Genomic DNA, 15513 nt, shown 5'->3' on the forward strand with positions numbered 1-15513 from the left:
CTCATTTGGCTCAAATCAGTCCTCAAAACAAGAATTTCAAAATGCGGCTCCATTCACTCAAACCTGCTCAAATAGCTGTTTGTTACATTGAATACGCCACTAGAGACTCTGATTTGGCTTAAATCAGTCCTCAAAACAAAAATTTCAAAATGCGGCTCCATTCACTCGAATTTGCTCAAATAGCTATTTGTTACATTGAATACGCTACTAGAGGCTCTCATTTGGCTCAAATCAGTCCTCAAAACAAAAATTTCAAAATGCGGCTCCATTCACTCGAATTTGCTCAAATAGCTATTTGTTACATTGAATACACCACTAGAGACTCTCATTTGGCTCAAATCAATCCTCAAAACAAAAATTTCAAAAAGCGGCTCCATTCACTCGAATTTGCTCAAATAGCTGTTTGTTACATTGAATACGCCACTAGAGGCTCTCATTTGGCTCAAATCAGTCCTCAAAACAAAAATTTCAAAATGCGGCTCCATTCACTCGAATTTGCTCAAATAGCTGTATGTTACATTGAATACGCCACTAGAGACTCTCATTTGGCTCAAATCAATCCTCAAAACAAAAATGTCAAAATGCGGCTCCATTCAATCGAATTTGCTCAAATAGCTGTATGTTACATTGAATACACCACTAGAGACCCTCATTTGGCTCAAATCAGTCCTCAAAACAAGAATTTCAAAATGCGGCTCCATTCACTCAAACCTGCTCAAATAGATGTTTGTTACATTGAATACGCCACTAGAGACTCTGATTTGGCTTAAATCAGTCCTCAAAACAAAAATTTCAAAATGCAGCTCCATTCACTCGAATTTGCTCAAATAGCTATTTGTTACATTGAATACGCCACTAGAGGCTCTCATTTGGCTCAAATCAGTCCTCAAAACAAAAATTTCAAAATGCGGCTCCATTCACTCGAATTTGCTCAAATAGCTGTTTGTTACATTGAATACACCACTAGAGACTCTCATTTGGCTCAAATCAGTCCTCAAAACAAAAATTTCAAAATGCGGCTCCATTCACTCGAATTTGCTCAAATAGCTGTATGTTACATTGAATACGCCACTAGAGACTCTCATTTGGCTCAAATCAATCCTCAAAACAAAAATGTCAAAATGCGGCTCCATTCAATCGAACCTGCTCAAATAGCTGTTTGTTACATTGAATAAGCCACTAGAGACTCTCATTTGGCTCAAATCAGTCCTCAAAACAAAAATTTCAAAATGCGGCTCTATTCACTCGAATTTGGTTAAACAGCTGTTTGTTACATTGAATACGCCACTAGAGGTTCTCGTTTGGCTTAAATTGGGACTATAGCGGTACAGCTTGAAGTTTGGGGTAAATTTAGCGAGATTTTTGTTTGAAAGAAAACCCTTTCGACTTTCGACTAAAAAGTTATTTGGGATCAAAATGAGCAATGAACAGGCTGATCTCGTCCTTCCATGTTCACTTTAATTATGAATTTTTACAATCACTTGAACAACTACGAATTTCTATTATCTTAAAGATAATGTGTCGGTATGTTATAAATTTGATTAAACTTTCATACGATTGTTTTCCATGTAAGGAGTTCTCGAAATAAACGAAATGAACTTGTGTGAAGCGGGTTAGATCTAATCATAAAAATGGAGACGTAATCAGGGGGACTTATTCAGGCCCGGTGAACGGCGAATTGCGCCGGTCCAAAACACGAGAAAAATTATAATTCGCCGGCCTGAAAATTCGATTCACTTGCCTAGAATCTAAAATGCACCGAAGTTAATTTTTCATTCGCCAACCTATCAAAAGCAAAGCAAATTCACTGCGTGAGATGTGAAATACAGTATTATCCCTTTTTTAAATTCAATATATTTGCATTGTCAAGTTAATGTAAAAAAGAGAACAACATTATTAAAATTGAAGCAAGTTTCTCGTTCTTATGCCTTTATTTTAGTGAAAATATAGTGAAATTACACGCACTGAAGAAAATACAAACTAACCATGACAATCTCTAACAAAAACCCAATATACTTTTTGGAAAAAAGAAATAAAAAACAAAAGGAATGCACGAGACACAAAAGGCAGTGATAAGCTGAAGACCGAATTTTTAGATCAGGTGGGGTACCTTGAGTAAGCATCTCCTGCCACTCATGTCACATATACCTTTTTCTTTTTTGTAATTCATAGCCTTAATATGAAAGTTTCTCATATAATCATAAAACCGCTGTATTTAAGCCATGCGTGGCTTTGACTAAAATCGAAATCCAACAGTCAACTTAGCATTCTCAACCCTCAACTGTGTTAGTCGCCAGTCTCTAATTACTCACCAGTCGAGCCTCAACACAAATTTACTGGTCCTTATAAAAAGAGTGTAAATCATGTACATATTTTAAATAAGTTAAGAGGAAATAATACATACGTAGAATTCATTTGAATCAGAAAAAAAATTAAAATTTTGGAAGTTCTTATTCTTGGAGTGTTGTACTACCAAAGCACCATAATCTCCATGCACGTGTGAGTCAAAAAAATAAAAAAAATCATCAAAAGGAATACAACAAAAAGATTTTTCATTGTTGTCAGTGATAACCACAAACGACTGTGTGTCAATTCTGTTCAGCACCATAAAGAGTTCAGTAGCTGTACAATTAAGTTCTTTTTCAATGTAAAAGCTGATCGGGAGTAGATCCATGCTCTCGACGACTGTTGTTCCGTATTGTTCACCATGATAAAAATTACCAAAATCGATACATCCCACAAAAGCTTTTAACACATCGATTTTCTGGAGGGAATTTCCGCAAACAAGATCGTACAAGAAATGCCCAACCAATAGAGCGATGGTTGTACAGGCATTGCTCCCATTTCTACCGTTTAGATGCGACTGACATACATCACGAGGAAATTGAATAGTGTTTTCAGTATGTGAAAATGACTTTCCTTCTAACAACTCATTACCCGTGAACAAAATCAACTCCAAGTCCAAAAAAACATCTTCATTTTCTTCGTTATCTGCGTCAATGTCGTTGTCGTTGTTAACATCCCCTTCGTCATCATCATAGTCATCATCGTCGTCATCATCATCAGAGGGGGAGTTGTTACTTTGTTCTAATGATGAGATGACAGGTACAAATGGCTGAAATAACTCCAATCCGAGATGCAGCTTATTTTGTGCAAATAGGTATCCATCACGGAGCAAGATGAGCATACCAGTTTTCGAGGTCTAAAGAAAAGTTAAATTATTTTCTAGTGTAAGAAGTGTGAATATCAACAACTCCTAGTTAGGGTCTACTCTTGGCCGAACTTTGCTTTCTAATAATTTTTGATGACGTCGAGTTCAGTAGAGTAAAATAAAAGCTTATAACAAAATTGCCACTTTCACCAAAATTATAAAATAACAAAAAACAACTAGGAATTGAAAAATGAGACTACTGCCACTCTGTTGCGAAAGAAAATGGGAAGAATAAAAAACAGAATTGCGTTCTATACTTCCAGGATATATGTTATTAACGTAGTCTATCATTAAAGCTCTTGGAAGCAGCTCTTTAATTTTTTTAAATTTCCGCCTTTTATTAAACTGTATACTCTCGAAACAGTAACATTAAAGAGTAATGAAAATAAAATACCTCAGTGTCTTTAATTTGCTGCTCTAATTCCAAGCAAATATTGCCGTAGTAACGTAGATATTTGGTCATATCCTGTTCCAATATCACCAATTCTTCTTCACACCTCTTTTTTTTTGTAAAGGACTCTAGGACGGCTCTTTTTGTAACATCTATAATTGAAAAACAGTACATCTATATAGCCTTTGATAAAAACATATTGCATTGTTTGGCCATCTGTAATAATAAAACTGTGATGGGAAAACTAAAAAAAAAAACTACAACAAAAAGAAACAATACAAGAAACAATTTTACACTCCTTTCGTTTTTTGAATCTATTGTTTCAAGCAAAAATTTAAACAGAATTAAAGTCAATTGTCCCAATTGTCATACCTGTAAATTCAGGGGGATAAGCTTGCGTGAAAAGTTTCACTTTCCATTCAAAAACTCCACGCAGTACATCGTCAACTAAAACTAGATCGATAGCGATACTGTTGTAGCTTGTCACAAGCGTTTTGATAATTGAATTACATGCAAAGGCCTTCTTGCGTAGCACCGTCCGTTGTTTTGCGGTATCTAAAAATAATAAAATAACCAAAATAATAAAAATAGCCATATCATTTTAAACCGAGAACATTTCTAAGCTTTCGTCTAAATGCTAATCAACAAATTCATTTTTCATTTGGATTTGAAAAAAAACTTATCTTAAGCACGCACCAGTTTAAAACTGAGAAGACTAACCTGCAAGTTGTTCGACTCTAACAAGATGGTGAACCTTTTCAAAATATGTTGATTCCATGAGACGTTGGAATCCGACTGTGAGATAGGACAACAAATTGCTTATGTCATGTTTTTTGTTTTTTTCTACTGATTTGACAAGGTCATGTAAAAGCTTCTTCTTATCAGCTTTAGACTTCAATAACATTGGAATCCTCAACGGTGATATGTCAGGGAGGACAGGGCACGTTCTTTTCAGCTCCAAATATTCAGGGTCATCATAAAGATCTGTCTTCATATCGTGAAAAAGTAAAACACTGTTTTCGTAGGGTGAAAACTCAAATTTTGAGGGAACAGCAACTAAAGATAAAAACTATTTCTTTTAAATTTAAGTACATACGCTATTTGTAATATTTGTAACTAAGAAGCCATCTGTTATACATTCGATAGAAATCACTCCAGTCACTAGGAAAATTGGTCAAAAGCTCGTCGTATGACTTATTTCTAAAATCACCGAAAAGCGGCGTATCAAAAATATAAATAAGTTTACTTTTTGCAGCGATTGCCTGAATTTCTCTTTTTATTCCTTCAAAATTAATCTTATCAGGTAGTATTTCCAATTTATCTAATGCCTGGTTGATTTCTGATTCGTATTTGACAAGATCTTGTTTGACCTATAAAACAATATAAAAAGTCAACTATTCAAATGGAAACACAAAGAAGAAAACCCACAAAACCCACAAAAAAGGACAAGACAAATTACAATAAAAATCTAGAATGAATGTCCACAAAAAGGCTAACAGGTTTGTAAAGAAATGGAAAAAATATGATGAAATCCAGATCCATCAAACCCCTTTAATAAAATATCCCCTTTGGGGTCTTTAGCAGTGTTCTCTCTCAAACCAAGTTCATTAAATGTCTACACCTGTATATAAAATCCAAGTAAAATATACTTACTGTTTTGTACTTTCGAACTAAATAACGAGCAAGGCTGGCAATTTTTTTTTTATTCCAAAAAAGAATCATTTCTGTCAAAGTTTCCTCACGATCTATTAAAAAAAAAATATATATATATATATATGGTGAAGATCAGAGATCTGACCTCAAGGAGAGAAAGTGTTGAAAATACGAAATAAAATAAAGATGAAACATAAAAAGGCACTAATATTTTTATAATTATACGTTTTTTTTTTTTTTTTCATATATATATATATGACCTTAATTTGGTTATTGCTTGATTGATGCTTGATATCTATTAAAAGTGATTGAGTGGATTAATTGCGAATTTTCCTAAAAAACTTCCATTTGTATCATCTCGTAATTAAATTGAAAGTCGTTTATACACTTACTCAGTTAATCAGTTCCACTTTCTATCTAAATACAATACATGAAAGGTCTCTTGAGCAACCGTTATCAATCAATCATTTTGAAGATTATGTTAGATGTAAAAATTTAAATCTAAGTTTTACTCTCAGGTTTTTGATATTTTGTAGTATTGCAAAATCTTGACATATAGCTGAAAATTTGTTCCGTGTCTTCGCCAGTTGAACGACCAGTACCGTCAATCCACTTCCCATCCCATATGAACTGAAGAGTAATTATTCATAAGATGCAAAATTACATTTCAATTTGAATGTGTTGAAAAGAATTTCCAAAGTTAAAAAAAAACAAATCAATCACCAAAAGTTAACAACTATTAAAATAATATATAATACCTGACAATCTATACCATGACCTTTTGCATGCATAACAGACAAAGCCCCAGTAAATTTGTTTGCAGTTTCCGCATCGACACGCTTGATAAACTTGCTAAGTTTGCACATGATGTCCGCGTACACAAATTTCATGTTTCTCGTTGAAAGGTGTTCCCTGATGAGGTACAATGGGTAACCGTAAATCTCTCCTCTATACATATTAAGAGCCCTTTGCCCAAGTTGATGACGACAAGACATAACTTCCAATCCAGTAACATCCAATGATTTTTTGGTACTCGCTTTGTTTCGGGCAGCATTCCATTTTCCACCACAAATAAAATCGGCTTCTCCCTGAGTAAAAAATAATTAAAATGTAAGGCATTTAAATTTAAATTAAAATTAGGTAGGGAACTTATTTTGCCGAGAACTTATTTGTCAAAGTGGTATAAATCCTGAGAATTTTCTATTTTGAGACTTATTTGGCTGGCGAGAACAAATTTTGGCAAATGTTGTCTAAATTTGCAAAATAAACAAAAATCGGTTTAGAATAGTATCCTTAATATCCAAACCTTTCCGAATTTTCCTTTGTATATTTCGTCAATGAAACATTTTACTTTCGTATCTTCAGCAATGAATAAACCATTGTAAAACTCTGGCCTTGTACGTCTAAAAAGGGTGAGATTAAAAACCATTAAAATTTTTTAATTTGTCGAATCGTTGTTCTTTAAAAAATACGTTTTTAGTTTTATAGATTAAAAAAAGTTTCGATAATGGCCATTATTGAAATAAAGTTAATTAATGTTCATTCAAACCTCCCTGAACTCCGATAACGATAGAGTTTACAATTTCCATCGACATGACAAGAGTGTTGGACGTGAGTGCAAGATGGACACTCTATCCACTTCTTTTTCTGAAGTATGTGTATTTTATGTTGACAAAAGCACCATTCCTTGAATGCCATAGAGAAAATAGCTGGAGTAATTTTCCCTGTTTTCTATAGAGAAAAAACAACAAATTAATTGACATTCTATTTTAAGGGTGAAATATCAACTTTCATTTTCATACAGCCAACAAATGTCGCTAACATTGTGTAGATTCAATTTTATCCAAATTAACAAATTAAAAAAAAGAAGTGAAATACCCTTCCATGTAGGTTCGTCATCGTATTCAATACTTCTAGAAAAGCAGCTTCCGATGTTCCAGGCGCGTTTTTCCGGAGTGTGTCCCAAAATTGAAGTGTTTCTACATGAAAGAGGTAGCTGAATTTGGTCGGTGCACTTGGCCAAAATCCAGACCCAACCACATTTTCCAAGGTAAAAGGGTTTGAGGTTGAATCACAATCTTTACATCTCAACGAATATAGGTGAAGATAATACTTGCCTAAAATATATGTTATGTTACAAGATTTTTGTATTTTTCAAAATATTTTTATTACAGTGCATATCATTGTTTTATCACAAAATAAAACAATTCAGCGTCATGATGGTAAATAATAGAATGTAAAGAAACAGCAAGAAGCTGTTTCTAGTATTTTAAATGCTCTTAGCTTTAACCTTCACTAAAACACTTTACCTGCTATAGTAACAACAGCAACACAATCACCAGGAATTCTCTCAACATTATAGCTATCGCATGATTGACAATTAATGGGCATCAGTGGTATCGTTGGATCTGTTATAAAAAATACATAATTGTTGGAATATTGATCTGAGACAAACTTCCGAGAGGTACCTAAGCAAAAGGATCCTTTTTTGGATCTACAAAATCCCACTAAAAGGTACAAATCACAAAATCCAAGAATCCTCTTAAGGATTGTAAAATAAGATAAAGTCTCATTTCGTGAGCCTGAAAAAACTAACATTCAAATAACAATATTCCCAATCAAGGCAATAGAATTCATGAAAATTCTATTTTCCTTGATTTCAGTCTCTCTTAGGGTCAGTTTTTGTCCCTCCAAGGTCTGCTCTTTTCAAACTATTTTAGACTATTATTTAAGAAGCGAAAAAATTCTAATTGATATTAAAATAAAATTCATTTGTAGTTACATTAACTTTGAAATCTGAGACTTTTATCAAATAATATTGAATTAGAATCCCTACACTTGTCAATAATGACACTTTCTTCATCGACTGTTTCAGATGGGGATAGCGTTCTTTTGAAACCATCAAAAATACCAATACGGTTGTGCATGGGGTATTCCACATGTAATTTTTCATCACATTTGATGCACAGCTTTTTCCAGAAGCAGGTGTCACATTTCACAGCAATTTTCTCGAATTTGCAATACTGACAGAGGCCGTCGAAACTGTTGTTAAGGATCACCGCTGACAATATGTCTTCCCTGTGTTCTTCCCATTTCTCCTCTACTGCATTCCTTCTTTGGCTCCAGCTTTTGTTCTTGCGCTTTTTCTTCTTTTTGTGCTTTAAGAGAAGCTCGAGATTAAGTATAATCTCGGGGCTAATCTCAGTTGGTTCTAAATAGAAAAGTAAGATTCTCATAAAGTTTAGTATATACAGGCCTGGATATAATTCTTTTTATGAAACAATTTTCGGATTTAAAAACTCCAATGTAAATTTTGATCTTCATCAAAAACAGAAAATTAAAATATGATGGTACCTTCATCTGGTGAGGATACAGATTCTACGTCGTTCCAAGGTGTGAAGCTCTCTGTCACGTTTTCACTGGTGGAAGCTGAAATATTATACAGAATTTATTACACAAACTAACATTTTTGTTTCTTTGGATTTGATTTCAAAGAAGCTCTCGTCTTAATTATCCTTGTGTCAAATATACAGTGGTCTAAATAAACGAAATAATTCATTTAATTCATAATTCAATTGACAAATATCAAAAACAAAAATAAATTTAAACTAAGACATAGATAACTTTCCAGATTTCATCATCGACAAAACATCATAATTAAATAGTTGAAGCTTTACCCTTTTTTGATCGGTTGCTTCCAGCGTATGGGAAAGTTCTGTTTCCTAGAACGTCTGTTTTGAAGCAAATCCTTCTGTTTCTATTACGCTTTGATTCTTTTTTGGGCTTCTTAGACAATCTTTGAAGTCTTTCTAGCGCTTCATCTTGTTTGGATTTTTTCTTGGAAAGCGCTTTAAGGGTTTCCAATGCAATAGTTTTCTTTTCCTGCTTTGAATGTATCCCTAAGTGCAAAGATACAATTTCTAATTTCATCTTTAATTTTATCAATATCACATGAGAAGAAATTTCTGTCTCCTCTTAATTTATATTTGAAATTTTATGCATTTTTTGAAAGCGGCAAAAGAAAGAATAAAAGGAAAAATCAAAAACAAATACAAACCATTTTCTTGATTTGTTGATGCCATTAATCATTCTTTTGTTTATCTATCAATAATCACCAAGATAACTCAAAAACTAATAGTATGTATCTAAAAAGATCATCAACATAAAATATTTGAAAAAAATATTTTGGAAGATCAATCAAAGTTAAAGAGAGGAGCCTGAACACAATGTATGCTGAACAGCAAGCACAAATTTATTCAATCTTGTACATTCCAAATAACTAAACAAAATATTTTCACTAGAAGCAGCAAGATGCAAAAGGCATTTGTTTTCCCACTATAACAATCAGTTTCAGGAATTTCGGAACTCAACTTGAGTTGTTTGAGAAGTCGACTTTATCAATTTGAGTTTTAAATGAAGCAGTTGTAGCAATACTGACATCAAATAAATCGAACATGATAAATAATTAAATAACTTTTTGTAGAATTGTTTTTTTAATTTTTCACAAGATGACAGACCTACAAAATACAGTTAAAAACAAATGATAAATTACTAATATCATTCCTAACTTTCATATAACATAACTAATAAATTCTTAAAACAACATTAACAATGTGATTCTTCGGAAGATATTGTGGCTCCTTATTTTTTTAAATGCAGCTTGTAGTTATTTTAAATGATACATTTCACAAGATTATCAAAAGAGAGATCACTAAAAATAAAAGTTAATTATAGACTGAGCTTCAAAAAAGAGACAAATCAATTTGAACTTGATAGAGAAGGGATGGGAAAATACTATAAAAGAGACATAAAACCTAGATTCGTTGGGCAAACATTAGAAATTAGTAATGTAATAATAAAGGGGGTGCAAATAAAGTCTTGAAAATGTAATGACTGAGATTAGTGTCTTGTGCTAAAAGAACATAGTGTCCCCTTTTGTTTTTGATGATGGGGATATATATTTTGAAAATTTTGCAAGAAAGGGGTTCTAATGAGAAGTATGATCTTCAGTTTAGGCAAAGTGAAAAGCAATGTTAAACAAATATTAAAAATAAAACCAGTAACTATAAATATCATATCTAAAAAAATATCAAACACTGCACTGAAACCCTTAATATTGGAGTACATCATGCCCTTCGAAGGTAGTTCAAATGGCTAAAAAATCCTGACGAGAATGAAATTTGACGGGGGAAAACCATAAATTTTGGAAATTTTGATTGGGGAAACTTCACTCGTCTCAAGTTAATCTCATAAAAGACTTGTTTAAGCAATAAAATCATCAAACCTTACTTGAACCAAACCAATCGTTCAGTAAAACTTCATTTTCAAGTAGTTTTAAGCTTTCCAAAACTTTAAACTTGATTTGAGATGTGACGTCGGAGGGTTGAATTGTGAGGTCAAAGGGTAGATGTGCGACCAACCATGATGAGATCAGAGATGAGAGCGCCATGATGAGACGTAGGAGCGCTATGATGAAACATAGGAGTACCTTGATGAGACGTTGGAGCACCATAATGATACATAGGGGCGCCATGATGAGACGTAGGAGCACTTCGATGTTATGTTGGAGGGCCTCGATGAGACGTAGGAGCGCCTTGATGAGACATAGGAGCACCATGATGAAGCCTTTAAGTGTCATGCTGCTGCATGATGATACATTGAATCGCTATGATGAGATGTAGAAGCGTCATGATGAGACATACGCAAACTTGCATCACAATTATTGCCTTCACCCAAAGATGTATATATTGAACCAATTTGATCCCAATTGATTGAAATTCTAAATTGTGGAACAAAATTGTAACTATCTAATTTAATTGTAATTTTCTCCATTATTGAAGATACTAAACGTAGACTCTTATACATCTCTGTTTTATACACCTTCAATGCAGGTTTAATTTTATGAAAATTAAATTTCAATTCAATTGATGGTTGATTGATCCAATGTGACCAGAGTAAGACGTCCATATAAAAATTATTCTGTTTGCGTTGTAGCGGTTGTTAAAAATACATGCGGGCGGGCAGACGAAAAGATTTCTGCGTTTTTTTAAATCACATCAGTAAGCCAATTTTCTATTTCTGATGGTATCTGTTGTATTCTTCCAAGGTATAGCTAAACTAACACTATTCTTCCCCGTAGTTTCAATATAATTTATCAGTGAAATTTCATTTAGTTTATGTGTGCGTGTTCTGGGCGAAGAGCTAGAGAAAACGCTAATCTGGAAGAAAGAAATTGTAACATAATTGGAACAAAACATCAAAAGGTATAGATGGGGCCCCGTCTACTCACGATTTTTTCTGAACTCGATAGTAGACGGGTAGTTTTGGACAAAAATTTCTACAATTTTTTGTAGAAACGCTTCTGATTGGCCGATTATGTATATTGTTCTCCCGAAAAATTTATGCAACAAAATTCTGATTGGCCAGTTTTCAAACGGTTTTTTTCTGGTGGCAAATTCAAAATCTCCAATTCTACCATACTAATTTTTATCTCATGTGAGCTTTGTGAAATGGAGTAAAAATTTGTATGGGTCCAGACTACAAAAGGTATAGCTAAACTAACCAGTAGTTTCAATCTAATTTATCAGCGAAATTTCAGCTGTGTGTTCGTTTGTTCGTTTGATTTGAACACACAGTTTTCTTATCATTCCTCCCTAGATTTGATGTTTTGTTTCAATTCTGTTAATTTCTTTCTTCCAAATTTTTTCCTGCTTTTCTGCATTGGAAAATTAGTGGAAAATATGATGCAAGCGAGTGACGCAAATAGAATAATTCTTCAATGGACGCCTAATTGAACACTAATCCTGGCTAACATTTATTACGTTCAATCGATTATTCCATATAGTTGTTTAGGAGAACGCGACACTCTATTGAACAAAAAATTACTCCACATAATTGTCTGCTCTCAGCCAGTAAAAACGTGATAAATGATCTTGTCCCTAGGAGTAATTAGTTATTCAAAATACGTCACGTTCTCTTAAACAACTATTACCCGTTCTGACCAGACAGTGTCAATTGAACGAACCAAAAGTTGAATCAATTGATCTCAATCGAAAAAGTGTTGCTCGATTACGTTCGATTGAACCAATTTCATTTGCTCGCATTAATTGCTCCTCGTCCCGAGGTACTAGTAACATGCTTATCTGATTTTCCATCCAGACAACCCTGACGACGCACCGGTGTTTTGTCTGGTGGAGAAAAGTATTCTGTAAATGCACCGGACATTATTGTTCAGTGTGAGATAATATACAATCCAATCCAATCTCAATGCTTAAAAGTATTTGACACACGTTCGACATTTGGCACCGGACATTTTTGGTGTCCGCTTCGGTGCTGCATCGGCAGGGTAATTTTTCCAGTGGCAGTGCCGTATTGGGGGCAGCCACGAATAGACCTTTTTTCAAAGAGGCCACCCTGTTGAATAATTATGTAGTCCAGTAGAAAAACAATGATACACCCATGCATAATTATTACAATATGCATGAAACAGGTAATTATCCAGACAATCTCAATCGAATGGAATCGACGATCGAACCAGTCGAACCAAATCGAACGCAATCGACCGATTGAAATTCGATTGTGGAACGCAATTGAATCTCAATCGAACGTCAAAATTCTGGGTGATATTCGATTGGTTCGATTGTTGTTTGACTGCATTCGATTGTCGTTCGACTGCGTTCGAACGCCATTTAATCGTCTTTTGACTGCGTTTGATTGCTCTATGCTCTAAAGAAGGCCGATTTTCCATCGTAAATCAAAGAAGAGTGTTTGACGCCCTCTGATGCCCCGAAAACATACAATCCACCACTTTCGTCATACTTTCTCAACCGTATGGAAAGGATATGATTCGTCAAGTGACCTAATTCGGCAATTTGTCCTTCTGCCCTCATGATAACACTTCCAGACACTTCACTTGCTTTTCTTATCCCGCCCTTATTCGCTTCGGGCCGAATCCTTAGGTCACGGTTCAAAACCACATGTTTTCCCGTGCAAAAAAAGAAGCGCTTCAATGTTAACCAAGCAAAAGAACGGGAGTCATGACGCAACCGCCAGCACCGCGCAATACCAGACAATCTCAATCGAACGGAATCGACGATCGAACCAGTCGAACCAAATCGAACGCAATCGACCGATTGAAATTCGATTGTCGAACGCAATCAAATCTCAATCGAATATTACCGCAATTTTCAGATTCGATTGATGATTCGATTGCGATTCGAATGATGTTCGATTGCGATCGATTGCGTTCGATCGTCGATTCATTGACCCCCGGATTGTTCCTCGCATAATTTCTACGGGAAATCGAAAGTAATTTCATTCGGCTTGTGATGTTTGAGAGCTTGGATGTTGGAAAGCTGCAAGAATAAAGCCAGACGATCTCAATCGAACGGAATCGACGATCGAACCTGTCGAACAACAATCAAACCAATCGAATATTACCCAGAATTTTGACGTTCGATTGAGATTCGATTGCGATCGACAATTGAATTTCAATCGGTCGATTGCGTTCGATTTGGTTCGACTGGTTCGATTGTCGATTCCGTTCGATTGAGATCGTCTGGGCAATAGAACGTAATCGAATCTCAATCGAACACAATCGAATATCAATTGAATCTGAAAATTGTGGTTGAGATTCGATTGCATTCGACAATCGAATCTCAATCAGACGACACAACAACAGTTGACTAGTGACCTGGTAGTAGAGCGCAACGTTCTTTTGGATATATAACCGCAGCAGTTACCTTTAAGTTACAAGATAATCTATCATCATTTTTTAACTGGCCGAGGGAAAGTAATTTATGTGGGTAACTTCTCCTAAACAACTATTCAAACACGCAATATAGCTACAAAATATATTTAATATCAGAAAGTAAGGTCCAGCTGCAGTACTTTTTATCAGACTGAAATTCCAATTTTAAGCATTGTTGAGTTTGAAAATAGCTAGCTAATGGAATAAACAAGAGTAACTTACTTACCATTGAACCAAATTGGAAATAAATACAGTTGTATGACCCCCAAATGAGCCCCATTGTTTCTCCCTGCTGGAGGGGTAATAAGGCAGGGCTCCCAGCTCCAGGGGGCCGCCGCCGCCTTCAGCGCCATGATCCGATTTCGTTTTCGCTCTCAAAAAGCATCAACCAATCAGATTTCCTTTGTTCAGAACATTACGTCATTATAAAGAAAGCTTACACTTCATAGTATTCATGTATTACATGAAAACGCGGTCCTTAATTTTTCATGTAACACATGAACATTCGGCCTTTTTGACAATACATGTAATACATGAAAAGCCGAGCCGATTTCTGGCTGAGCATTAGCATCGGAGGTATTCATTTCCTACTTTTCTTTGCCCTGTGCAGTCCTCCCGTCGCGGCACGCCGAACCGGGTTCTCGGCCAACTTACGATTCTATTCTTTTCAGTTTTTGTGGGATTTTTTCTATTTTTATGTAAGATTGTGTTTGTTACAAATGTTTGTTTCACCTGTAGTGTACTAGGGATAGTTGGTACAGTGTGTCTTTCTGTCCTTTTGTACTGTATTTTGTTGTAGTGTCTGTTATTTATTTAGAAGCTGCTGGCCAGTTCCTTTTTCTATTATGTTTTCCGAAGGCGACTGAGTGTGGGCCCTTAAACACGTGGAAAGTCACTATGCCAGGGACTTCGGGTTTTGTTTTGTTTATGTATCTTCTTTTCTTTTGTTTTTTTTTAATTTATTTGATGTGTTTGTTTGCTTTTGTATTTGTCCCCATTTTGTATGTATTTTGATGAACTTACGGAAGTGTGTTTATCATAAAAGTTTTTTTTTTGCAATTCATTGTTTCTCCACCATTACTTTTCTTCTATCTTTATTTGGATTAGGTTTTTCTTTCACATACCACTATTTAAATTCCCTTTAACTTTTTGCTAAATTACCCTCTGTTTCGGAATGATTAAAAAATAAAAAATACCAAAAAAATCGTAAATTAACAAAAATATTCTTAACTTTTTTCGTTTTTATCAGTTTGAGTTATTTATATATCAATACTTTTCTTTTTCTAAAATGACAGATATTACATATCTTCACTATATATATATATAAATTTTACCAAAATACTATGACTAGTACTATAGGGGTGGGAAGCATCGAGAAATCCAGATCAGCTGATCTGGATTGCAAGATACTTCCCACCGATCATCATATCAGCAAGAACAACTACAAAAAATATATTAGAAAATCATTTTCTCAACATAGCACTGTTGCAGAGACCATCTGTTGTAAGG

The 15513-nt window shown here is 34.6% G+C and overlaps 2 protein-coding genes and 1 long non-coding RNA gene across 3 annotated transcripts; all 3 read right to left on the minus strand.

The window, feature by feature from the left end:
* Positions 1–2257: 2257 nt before the first annotated feature.
* Positions 2258–5020, minus strand: LOC136823033 (uncharacterized). The gene is made up of 5 exons (XM_067079330.1): positions 4849–5020; positions 4323–4658; positions 3975–4157; positions 3606–3754; positions 2258–3202 (listed from the first exon to the last, which is right to left on the minus strand). The coding sequence occupies exons 2-5, from the start codon at positions 4594–4596 to the stop codon at positions 2384–2386; spliced, it is 1425 nt and encodes a 474-aa protein (XP_066935431.1). The 5' UTR covers positions 4597–4658; positions 4849–5020; the 3' UTR covers positions 2258–2383.
* Positions 5021–5646: 626 nt separating this feature from the next.
* On the minus strand, positions 5647–9396 carry LOC136823046 (uncharacterized). Its single transcript, XM_067079341.1, has 10 exons — positions 9313–9396; positions 8933–9154; positions 8610–8684; positions 8092–8466; positions 7565–7663; positions 7134–7372; positions 6805–6986; positions 6562–6658; positions 6014–6343; positions 5647–5885 (listed from the first exon to the last, which is right to left on the minus strand). Exons 1-10 carry the CDS (start codon positions 9335–9337, stop codon positions 5757–5759), a joined length of 1773 nt encoding a protein of 590 aa, XP_066935442.1. The 5' UTR covers positions 9338–9396; the 3' UTR covers positions 5647–5756.
* Positions 9397–10769: 1373 nt separating this feature from the next.
* On the minus strand, positions 10770–14329 carry LOC136823020 (uncharacterized). Its single transcript, XR_010848986.1, has 2 exons — positions 14231–14329; positions 10770–11034 (listed from the first exon to the last, which is right to left on the minus strand). It is a non-coding gene; the product is annotated as an uncharacterized lncRNA (long non-coding RNA).
* Positions 14330–15513: the final 1184 nt, after the last annotated feature.

This window comes from Clytia hemisphaerica, unplaced genomic scaffold, assembly GCF_902728285.1.
Source record: "Clytia hemisphaerica strain Z4C2 unplaced genomic scaffold, Clytia hemisphaerica genome assembly, whole genome shotgun sequence".
Classification (NCBI taxonomy): domain Eukaryota; kingdom Metazoa; phylum Cnidaria; class Hydrozoa; order Leptothecata; family Clytiidae; genus Clytia; species Clytia hemisphaerica.